Genomic DNA, 11,693 nt, shown 5'->3' with positions numbered 1-11,693 from the left:
TCGCTGTAAACAATAATATCAGCAATCTAAGCTTCATTTTAGGACCCAATTAACTTAAAATATATGATTTAATAATTGCAATGTGTTTTCTTACCTCAACCGCCAAAAATATTGACCAAATAAGGTCTGCAAGCCTGGGAGAGATTTTTTTTTTCATAAAACTGGAAAAACTGTAGCGATTTATATGGATTCCGGATAATCAAGTCTGGACTGTACTGAATAGGGTCCTAAAGTCCTTGGTAAATTTTTATGTACAAAGGTAAAAAATACGATTTAAAACCATTTCTGATCGATTTTATCTTTTTAATGCGAAAAATAATTGAACAGACAGCTTAAATTTGTGATATTATTGTTCACAACGATAAAGCTTATTTTTCTGAGTACAATGACCCCTTGTAAGACTGCAAAGGTACATTTTGTTGGTTCTAAAAATTTCAGAAAATGTATACTTCAGCTTGCATTTCGGGAAGTCCCGGGAAATTTACAAATATCCTGGGAAACGGGAAATATTTTTTTACGGGAAATCCCGGGATTCCCGGGAATTTTTTTCCCGGGACGGAAAATTAGACGCTCTAGTTGTCCCGTCACGCTAAGAAATGGCAAGCAAAAATTCAAAAAGTTAGCAAAAATCATACTGGAAAAACTGTAGCCTCCGGATAAGCGAGTCTGGACTTACTGAAATTCATAAATTCTTAAATCTAAAAATTTAATTATGGATCCAAAAATAATTCAATTACAAAATTTTAAAAATTTCAGAAATTCTATAAATTAGGAATTCAAAAAAGTGTCCACGAGGTTTATGTGCGGTTCCAAACAAAAATTTCAAGAAAATGTTGAAGTTTTGTTAAAAAAAAGAAAAAAGTTCAAATATAAAAAAATTAACTTCAACATGGTGAATACTGCAATTGGGTCCTAAAATGAAGCTTAGATTGCTGATATTATTGTTTACAGCGATAAAGCTTATTTTTCTGAGTACAATGACCCTTTGTACGACCACAAAGAGTTTAAAATGGATTTTTAAATCAATTTGAAAAAATTAATCTCGCGGTCCTTCTTGACAGAAAAGCTCCTACTTGACAGCTCGTTCCAAGGGGACCATAGTTGATCCATCGAAAAAATGTTGTCTTGTCAAAAAAAAAAAATTGCGTTAAAATGAAAAAAAGTGATCAGAAATGGTTTTTAATCGTGTTTTTTACCGTTGTACATAAAAATTTACATAGGGCTTTAGTACCCAATTGATTGTCATTTCTCTGATCGTGAGTAAAGATTTCTAGATATTATGATTTCGATCTCCCAATACGCTCGAAATTCTTCGATCGTAGATCGTAAAATTATGATTGAAATTTGTTCGAATTAAAAAATATCAAAAATTCCACAACATATTTTTTTCAATGTCTGCCTAATTTTTTTTAATTCAAAAAATTTTAAAATTTCAAAAAGCTGTTTTTGAATAAAAAAAATGTCAAAATTAAAAAAAAAGAATTTTCTATGATTTTGTAAGACTTCAAAAGTTTTATGTATTTTTTTAATTTAAAAGAATTGAATATATACATAAAATTAAAAAAATATATATATTTTTTTTTGGTATTTTTTAAAAATTGATCTTGTAAATTTTCCTTTTTTTTTATTTCAAACTTTTTTAATTGGTTAAAATATCTAGATTTTGTTTTTAATTTTAGATGTTCGCTATTTTTTTATTTTTTTTTGATGTTTTGAAAAATAAATACATTTAATTTTTTTTTACTTTTTTAACAATATCAGATTTTTTTGATATATTTTTTCACTTATTTTGATTCTTTTTTAAAATGTCAAATTTTTCTGTTTATATTTTAATTTTCAATATTTTTGGAATTCATGAGATAAAAAAAATGTATTTTTTATGCTTTGAATTGAAAAACATAAATATATACATTTAATGTTTTTCAAACATGAAAAAATTAAAATCATTTGAAATAAGAAATCAGTTATTTTTTCTAATTTTAATTTTATCTGTAACTGCTATTTTTTAAACTTTTAAAAATTTGATTGAAATTGCAGATTTTTAATTTTTTTTTATATTATGAGTTTTAAAACAGAAAGTTGGGCAAATCTGGACACAAAGGTTTAAAAACGTTAAAAATCGTAGAAAGGCTGAAACTAAGGCAAATTTCAATTGATTTTTAAAATTGAACGGTGAAGCATCCTATAGATACTATGAATAATTGAATAAACTAATAATCGTAATAATCTAATCTAATTAAATCACTTTGACGCATTTTTTAAGTAATTTTTCGTTTAACTGCAGTGAATTTTTGTCTTGAGTCCCTGATAAACGAGTACGGACTAAATTTAAAAAAAAAATATTCAAAATCTTGTTTTATTTTTGGCTTTTAGAGCCAGGTCTGAACCTTTTTCTAATTTTTGTATTCTAATTTTTGTATCAAGGATTTTTGAATAATTGATTGATTTAGGTATTTTTGGTTATCTGAATCTTTGATTTTTTGAAACTTCATCCTGCTTTTTTTATTTTTGGCCTTTCAAGATCTGGCTATGTGAGGGATCTCTGGATTTTCAATATTTTTTCGTCAAACAAAAAAAAAATCTAGTTTAGTATTTATATATTTTTAAAAAGGAATACCTCTTCAATGAACAAAAAAATATTGGATTTATGCACTTACGCATTTTTTTCAATCGATTCGGTGTCTTCGGCAAAATAAATTGTAGGTAAAAGTAAGGGGAAATCAGAAAAAAAAACAAATAGATACAGTATTTATTTTAGACATTAGAATATTTTATTCTTAACGATTCAAAATATACATTCTTGCATATTTTTCTGACAATCTGCTCCAGAAAAAAGTTAAATGTTTCTCTCTCAAAATCATTCCAACGCACAATGCTTTCTGGCAAAAAATCTGACAACTGATTAAAAATGTAAAATAGCTGTCCAGTACTGACGATGACTTCCAAGAAAACCTCACTTTTCCTTCCATCATAGTTACGATGCCTCCAGGGCGACCTTTTTCCCAGATCGTTCGCCGCCTGCAAGAGAGAAAAGGTTAAAGTTCTTCACTTTTCCAACATCCAACCAAACATTTACCCTTCTCTTTCCGCTTCCTTTCTGCGGCCGCAGCCGCCACAGGATCGTCTTCGGGCACATCCGGCAACCTCGCGCCGATATCTTCCGGTGTCTTCTCCGGCTCTTCTTCTGCGGCGACCAGCGCGTCCAGTTCGGCCAGCACCTCGTCCTCGTCTTCCTCGGACAGCACTCCGTTGAGCAGGGCGTCAATTTCCTGCTGCTTTTCGATGCTTTCGCGCGTTTCGTCTAAAATCTGCTCCACCTCGTCGATCGAGAGGATTTCGTTGACCTTTTTGAGCGCCTCGTTGCCCACCCGGAGGCCACTGATGACCTGCGCCTCGACCTGGGCGAACTCAATGTCCGAGGCGAGCTTTTCGATCGTTTCCAGCTGGGCGTCCGTGTTGGAGAGGAGCTTCTCCTGGTACTTTTTCTTTCGGAGGAGGGTTTTGGCGCGTCTGTGAAGTTTATTTTGTTGAAAGATCAACGAAAAACATATTTATGGGGTTTCAAACTTACTCTTTCCGTCCCGATGACAAACATTTCTTAGCCATTTCGCGATCTTTTTCAAGCTGCAGTTCGATTCGCTTCTGATATTGTTTCAGTTTATCTCTCTGTTGTTTGAGTTGCTGCAATTTTTAAATATTATTTTTCAATATTGCAATTTTTTAAACCAGTTTTGCGTCTTACCAGAACTGCTTTGTCTTGCTCCGTCACTCTGCTCACTTTGGCCTTGGCCGACGATTTGCCGAAAATGTTGCCCATTTTGCGACCGCTGTTGATTTATATCACAATATTTTTTAGGAACAAACGGTTCCCTAATTAGATTAACATAAAAATATTAACCAGATTTTTGGAGCAAATCGTCCAAAAGTTTATTATCTCTGATCAGCAGATGAGTCAATGTTTTTGTTTTGACTTTTCTCGATGTTCAAGTTTGCCCCTGTGGTAAATTTTATTGACATTTCGGTTTTTTGTTCAAGGGTTGTAGTTTGAAACAAGAGTCAAAACTAAAAACTAAAAACTAAAAACTAAAAACTAAAAACTAAAAACTAAAAACTAAAAACTAAAAACTAAAAACTAAAAACTAAAAACTAAAAACTAAAAACTAAAAACTAAAAACTAAAAAAAAGCAAAGCAAAAAAAGCAATCCACTTTAACGACCCCCGGGTCTTTTGTGGGCTCTGTTGCAAGTTTCTACTCATTTCTAGGCGTCCGAAGGTTATGTGTGGTGAGTCACTCAAAACCTCTTTTACGCTAATGGACCGACGTTTTACTTCCCCATCCGATAGAAGGCGTGATCAGGCAAATCTCGTCTCGAAAAATGCCACCGGGTCCGTCTGGGATTGAACCCAGGCCATACTGGGGTTCAGAGGCTACCACGCTAACCACTGCGCCACCGGACCCGGCTAAAAAAAACTAAAAACTAAAAACTAAAAACTAAAAACTAAAAACTAAAAACTAAAAACTAAAAACTAAAAACTAAAAACTAAAAACTAAAAACTAAAAACTAAAAACTAAAAACTAAAAACTAAAAACTAAAAACTAAAAACTAAAAACTAAAAACTAAAAACTCAAAACTAAAAACTAAAAACTAAAAACTAAAAACTAAAAACTAAAAACTAAAAACTAAAAACTAAAAACTAAAAACTAAAAACTAAAAACTAAAAACTAAAAACTAAACTGAATCCTAACAACCTCCTCAAATCCATTATAAAACCTATGTTAAAACCTAATCAGGAGGTATGGAAAAAATACATTTCATACGTCTTAAGACTTTGATTATGCCAAACAGGTTTTATTCTGGCAAAAAAAGTCTTCGTTTTGCCAAAAGATATTATGGAGATGGATTCGTTAATTCGAATTTAGCTACTTTAAATGTCCGCTAATTAGAATGCTCGGTAATTCCGTCAAAACCAGTTGTCAAACTGATGTTGAAGTTTGAACCCCATTGTTCGTAAATTTCCGAACATGTGGTTTCCAAGGTAAGGTAAGGTAAGGTAAGGTGGGTTTTCCAGCTGTCAAAATAATTAGTTAGCACGAAACCCGAATTTTAAATGGAGATTTTCAGAAAAGTGAATATTTCTTGGACAATTTGACAATTTTCCGGGCAAATTTCACCGAATTTTTTTTCTGTTGGATTTGTTAAGCATGCCAAACTGAACCGTAATACGCCTTTAAAACAAAAATATTTTTTCGAATAACAAATTCAGCTAAACACGTTTTTCGATTCAACCAGAATAAACCTGTGACAGCTGGGAAATCCCGCCTTACCTTAACTAACCTACATACCTTGCGTGGTTTCAAACTTTTGACAGCTGTCAGTCGTTCCAATTAACAAATTCGGATTCGCTCATTCGAATGCAGTTCCATTCGAATTAGCGGATCCACTCTGTATTGGAGGTAATTTGATAATTTCAAATCTCATTCTTCGCAATTCGTGGCTCACATTCAGCTCCGGTTGAAATTTTATCGATAAATGTGGGGGAGATTGAGTCAAAAAAAAAAACAACTCTATTCATCAAAATTATTTCTTTTGTAGCCACAGTTTTTGATTTTTTTTTAATTTGCATTTTATTTTGCAAAAAATTAAATTATGTCAGATGTCAGAAATTCTTCATAAATGTGTGTTTTCTTGAAATTTTAATCAAATTTATGCTTTTTCTTTTTTTTCTAACAAATATGGCGATCAATCATATTCAATCAGACCACGCCTTTAGCGCCATATTTAAGCATTGCTATTTGGCTGCGTTAAATGCTCTTTAAGGAGTTTATGGTTTTAAGAGAGCTTTTTGTATGCCTAATGGCACTTGACAGCTACAACACCCTTGGTTTTAAAGAAGCATGAAATTAAACCGTTTGGCATGGCATTCTGGTTTTCAAAACTCTCTTAAAACTTTCATGAAACCTTATTGAAAGCCAGTTGGCTTTTATTTTCACCAGGTTTTATGTTCGAGGCATAAAATCTTGTTAGAACCTATTAATTAGCTTTTGCTTATTGGTTGCAGTGAATGCCGAAACAAAGCTATTAAGCAATCAAGATGCTACCAAAAACCAAACCATCCACATTAACGACCCCCGGGTCTTTTGTGGTCTCTATTGCAAGTTTCTGCTCGAACCTAGGAGTCCGAAGGCTTGAATGGGGAGAGCACCCAAACCTCTTTCTACTCCAAGGAACCTTCCACCCCAGTGTTTGGACTGACGACCTTTGGATTGCGAGTCCAACCGCCGCCAGTGATTCCACCGGAGTAGGCTTGGTTTGGTGTGTTGTTTGTACTTATGGCATGGAGACGAACTCCTACACCTGGAATGACTTAACGGCCTAACAACCAAGACCGGGACCGACATTTTACTTCCTTATCCGATGGAAGGTTGGAGCAGATGGGAATCGAACCCAGAATCATCCGCTTACAAAGCGGACAGCGTAACCATTCGGCCATGCACTGCCACCATAAAACCATGCTACCATAAAACTTCAAAAAACTAGGTGGTGGCTAGTTGGTTTTGAAAGCTTATAATTTTTGATAGGGTTGTCAGATCTTTAAAATGTTGAACACAAACAAAAAAGTCAGCGCAATGATTCCAAGAATAAATATTTTATTATTTAATATAAATTCATTCAACATTACATAATTTAAATAAAACATCAATAAGACATTGCAAAATCTCAACAGGATATTTTTAAAACTGTCCCCTCAAAACAGCTCATCATTCACGTACATTGCGTCCCACATGTCCAACCGGTCCGCATCCGGATAGTCAACGAACGCCACCCCGTCGTTGGCAATGTTCAGACACTTGAACGTGGGCTTCGTCTGCGCGTTCGGCTCAAAGACCACACCACTCTTCGCCGTCATGTCACAGTTTGGATCCCCGTTGATGACGAACGCGCTGAACACATCGACCAGCGTTTGCAGACCGCGGTACTCGAACGTTTCCTTGCCGGGGACCTGCTGGGTAAAGTTGGAAAACAGATAGGACAGCTCGTCGGCATGGGCCGTGCCGCGCAGCTTCGGGTCGATCATCATGATGCGGTAGTGGTTGTAAAACTCCGAATCCAGACAGATCCGGTACACGAAGGTGCGGGCGCGCGATCTGGCGGCTCGGGCTAGGATGGTGCGGTGCAGGCCGTGCCAGAAGACTCGGTCGGACATCATCTGGAATTGGTTTGAGGGGTTGATAAGTTGATGTGGTGATCGAGGGTTGATTGGGACTTACATGAACGTATCCCAGGTTGTTCTCCATTGAAGGATTGCTATCGGGGTAGTAACGTTGTTTCAGCTTGGCAGCAAACTCGATTCGTTTTTCCATGCTGATCTTCAAATTTGGAGGAATATTTCCCAGGAATAGATGTGGATGGGACAGTAGTTCCGGTTGCAACTTGATCTTTTGCAGCAGCAGCAGTCCTTCCTCAGAAGTTCCTCCGATCATGATATCAATCTTGTCACCCCAAGCAGTTCGAGCCATCTCGAACGGTTCCTTCGGTATCATGCACTGTTCGGTCAGGTACGGTTCGACGGTAGGTCCAAATGGAGTAAAGATATCGTCCTGCATGTCCTGGTCCGTCAGAAGCTTCTCCTGGTGAGCAACAATGTCCTCCGGTTTGGCAGCTCTCAAGAATCTCAACGCTCCGGACTCACCACCCTGTCCATCCCAACCGATGGCCTTCGCCAACTTCTCAACCCAGTTGCGTTGCCTGGTCAACGACCAACTGGAATACGTACTCCCAGACATTACGATAGCCCGCTGAAACAAGTCCTTGGAAGCATCCGAGATCAGATGATACTGAACCGAAGCGGCACCTGCGCTATGGCCGGCCAGGGTCACGCGCTTCGGGTCTCCTCCAAAGGCGGCAATGTTCTCCAGAACCCACCGAATTGCCAAGTTCTGATCTTTAAGGCCGGCATTACCGGGTACGCCATCCTGCTCCGATTGACAACACAGAAATCCCAACGCCCCAATACGGTAGTTGAACGACACCAACACGATATCCTTCTGAACCAGGAAATCCGGCCCGTACAGTTCGGTTCCGCTGGTTCCTTCCGTGAAGCCCCCGCCGTAGATGTACAACATCACCGGGAGTGGCGTTGAAGGGTTGATCTGGAGAAATTACCAAATTATAACATATGATTTTTTTTAATTCTTCAATTCAACTCACCTCCTTCGCAAACACGTTGATCTTCAGACTGTCCTCGCAGCCGACGATCTTCTGGAGGCGCCGGTCGAAGTGATAGCAGGGCTCGCATTGCTGCGTGCAGTCCAACGTTTCGGTCCACTTTTGCGGTGGAACTGGTGCCTGAAATGTTTTAAAGTTATTTTTTTAAATTTCCAGTTTTGTTCGTTGCTTGTTTTGCGTTCAAGTCACCGGGAAATACAGTGCTGGTCAAAATATTTTACACAGTGAGGTGTGATATTTGAACGTTTCTTTTTATTGAGCAATTCCAGCTCAAATCGGGGATTTTTTTGGAACTTATGTACCCGACCCTCTCCGATTTCAACGAAACTTTGTAGACATGTTATTCTAGGCCTATATAAGTCATTTTTGTGTATATGGAGCCAATTGTTCCCGAAAATAACATTTGAGAAGGTCGTACGTTATTCAAATATTTTTGTATTTTGTAATTCAAAAATAACTGTATCTCGAAGCCTCTGCATCGTATCAAAAAGTGGTCAAAGACATACTTGTAGGAAATTCGACGGGCTTTCTGAAAAAATACACTGAAATAAAAATACACGTCTATGAGATTTTTCAATTTTTAAGTTTAAAAGTTAAATTTTAAGGTGATGTCACAATTTTTTTTCGTTCAAAATTTTTGAGGAAATAGCCTAAGATGTTACAAAAAGACTGACGAAAAATGCAGGATGGTATGTCTCTCCTAAAAAAATACAAAAATCATTTACTAAAACAGTTTTTTTTTAAAGGTGGTCTAAACGCCAAATTTTTATAAACCGATAATGAGAATCGATTCCCCAGACAATTTTACATAAAAGTCTCCATATTGACCATTATCCTATGTCCAATCCTTGTAAAGATACAGCGGTTTTAAAAATAAAAATGTTGAAAAAATAGGTTTTTTGGTGGTTTTTGGCAATTTCTATATGTATAGCCCGTCGAATTTCCTACAAGTTTGTCTCTGACCATTTTTTGATACGATGCAGAGGCTTCGAGATACAGTAATTTTTGAATTACAAAATACAAAAATATTTGAATAACGTACGCCCTTCTCAAATGTTATTTTCGGGTACAATTGGCTCCATATACACAAAAATGGCTTATATAGGCCTAGAATAACATGTCTACAAAGTTTCGTTGAAATCGGAGAGGGTCGGGTACATAAGTGCCAAAAAAATCCCTGATTTGAGCTGGAATTGCTCTATTAATAATTTGTTCGCAAAATGGCTGAGGATTTATGAAAAAAAAAATGTTTTGCCAGTTTGATCATTTTTTTAGCATTTTCAAAATGTCAAAACTACTAAATTTTACTGACAAATTTAATGTTATTTCAAAGTGATTTGTAAATGTTTTTGTATGCAGCTGTTAGGTTTTTCTGAAGATTTTTTTTGTTTTACAAAAAATTAAATTTTTGAACAAAATAAAGATTAAATCTAAGATTAAATTAAATTGTAAACAGTCTAATGTTTCAATAACTTCTACACTTGCACAGACTTCATTATCAATTGTACAACAAACAATTTTGGATTAAGTTTATGGTCTTATCTTTTATCAAAATGGATGTGAAAGTCACTGCCAAATTTATGTTTGACTTTGTCACTCTTCAATTAATTTCCAGCCTAGACCTTGACTGGCTTGTACGTGTCCAAGTACAAAATATTTATTACAGTTAATTTTTTTTTACAAATATGTCATATCATTGTGGTGGAGTATCAACCCGCGGAGGTCACACTCTCAGATACAGCGCTAATCAGCAGCACTCGTTGCTCTTTATTTGAACAAAAATGCACTTGCACATCCATAAAATTTGAACAGCACTCGAAACAAATTTGCCACTCTCACCTTAAACCGCAGCTCCCCTTCCGGTGCCTGGGCGTACGGAATTCCCTGAAAGCTGACGTACTCCTGGCCCAGCAACGATACGTTCTGTTTGCCCCGGACCGGGCCGTATTTGGTCTGAACGGTTAAGCTTTCCAAACTCATCCTACGTACAGATTGGAGTATTTTTTTTGCTTCAATTTTCGCTATCAGCTGGGTGTGACTCGTCGAAGTTTTTTTTTTTCGTTTTGCTCAGCTGAAATTGACTTGCACTAACCAGCTCGGTGCGCTGCCCACTCTGTACTGATGATTTGTAGAGCTGAAAATTGTGCTGTTGGTAGTAGTCCGACTTGCCACAAATGCAGATTTTTCAGCACAGACTCGAGACTCAAAAGAATTGATTTCTTGAGTTTGAAGAGATTTGAAATAATTCTCCAAAAATATTAATTGAAGATTTTCCGCTTGTTTAATTCAAATAAAAAAAAACATGAAATTCAAATTTGTGCCGAAAACATCTTCATATGTGACAAGCTTGCAAGTAGTGGTTTTAAGCCGACTTTTATTTATAACGTTTATTCAGTATCAGCTAACCGGCGATGGATGTGTGAACGGATGGGTTGCGAATGTGGTTGGGAAAAATCTCTGCTAAATATATTTAATGTTTACCTAAGTTGTCGTTTGGACATTTACTTTCGAATAACGTTATAAAGTTACAGTTTCAGCATTCAATTGGGTCGATAACTAAAAAACAAATCAAATGGTAAAAGAATGAAAGATACCGTCATCAGGAGTGAGATTGGGTCATACAAAAATGCTGAAATTTGTATGACCCAAAAACAAATTGGCGTCAGAATATTTTTAAATTTTATTCTGTGAATCAGGTACAGAACGGATTCGCTAATTCAAATGGAACTGCATTTGTGTGAGCGAATCCAAATTCGCTAATGAGAACGACTGACAGCTGTCAAAAGCTTGAAACCACGTGTTCGTAAATTGTCGAAAAATTGTGCAGAAACGTCAACATCAGCTTGACAACTGGTTTTGACAGTTGAATACTTTGTAATTCGAATACGTTGGAATTAGTAAGCATTCGAATCAGCGGACATTTGAAGTAGCGAAATTCGAATTAATTAATCCGCTCTGTACTGTAAAATTAAAGTAAAGTTGAACTTTTCTTGGGAATCCCAGAAATTTGAAATTTGTATCATATAAAATTACAGTTTAGGTCCAAATTCGGATTGAACAGTCACAGAAAACCAAAATAGACAATGAAACAATAAAAAAAAAAAATACTGTCCCTATTCAGACTGCAGTCCCGATTCGCCCCAGTTGACGGCACATGATTTTCTCGGCTTTGGCTGAAAGATTTGTTTTGTTCCGGATTTGTTCCAAAAAAAAAAAAGCAAAGCAATCCACTTTAACGACCCCCGGGTCTTTTGTGGGCTCTGTTGCAAGTTTCTGCTCATTTCTAGGCGTCCGAAGGTTATTCCAGGATGCTTTCTTCGGACTGGCTGCGCTTGTGTTCGATTAGATTAGATTAGATTAGATTTCTAGGCGTCCGAAGGTTATGTGTGGTGAGTCACCCAAAACCTCTTTTACGCAAATGGACCGACGTTTTACTTCCCCATCCGATAGAAGGCCAGGAGGATA

At 36.4% G+C, this 11,693-nt stretch overlaps 2 protein-coding genes across 2 annotated transcripts; both read right to left on the bottom strand.

The window, feature by feature from the left end:
* Positions 1-2,748: 2,748 nt before the first annotated feature.
* LOC6047247 (charged multivesicular body protein 6) lies at positions 2,749-3,948 on the bottom strand. The gene is made up of 4 exons (XM_001864295.2): positions 3,743-3,948; positions 3,572-3,681; positions 3,077-3,510; positions 2,749-3,018 (listed from the first exon to the last, which is right to left on the bottom strand). The coding sequence occupies exons 1-4, from the start codon at positions 3,815-3,817 to the stop codon at positions 2,975-2,977; spliced, it is 663 nt and encodes a 220-aa protein (XP_001864330.2). The 5' UTR covers positions 3,818-3,948; the 3' UTR covers positions 2,749-2,974.
* A 2,764-nt stretch (positions 3,949-6,712) lies between these two features.
* Positions 6,713-10,349, bottom strand: LOC6047250 (esterase B1). Its single transcript, XM_001864296.2, has 4 exons — positions 10,068-10,349; positions 8,211-8,348; positions 7,271-8,152; positions 6,713-7,209 (listed from the first exon to the last, which is right to left on the bottom strand). Exons 1-4 carry the CDS (start codon positions 10,206-10,208, stop codon positions 6,748-6,750), a joined length of 1,623 nt encoding a protein of 540 aa, XP_001864331.2. The 5' UTR covers positions 10,209-10,349; the 3' UTR covers positions 6,713-6,747.
* Positions 10,350-11,693: the final 1,344 nt, after the last annotated feature.

This window comes from Culex quinquefasciatus, chromosome 3 (genome assembly GCF_015732765.1).
Source record: "Culex quinquefasciatus strain JHB chromosome 3, VPISU_Cqui_1.0_pri_paternal, whole genome shotgun sequence".
Taxonomy (NCBI): Eukaryota; Metazoa; Arthropoda; class Insecta; order Diptera; family Culicidae; genus Culex; species Culex quinquefasciatus.
The sequence above is the reverse complement of the archived record's forward strand: the minus strand, read 5'-3'. Positions and strand labels throughout refer to the sequence as shown.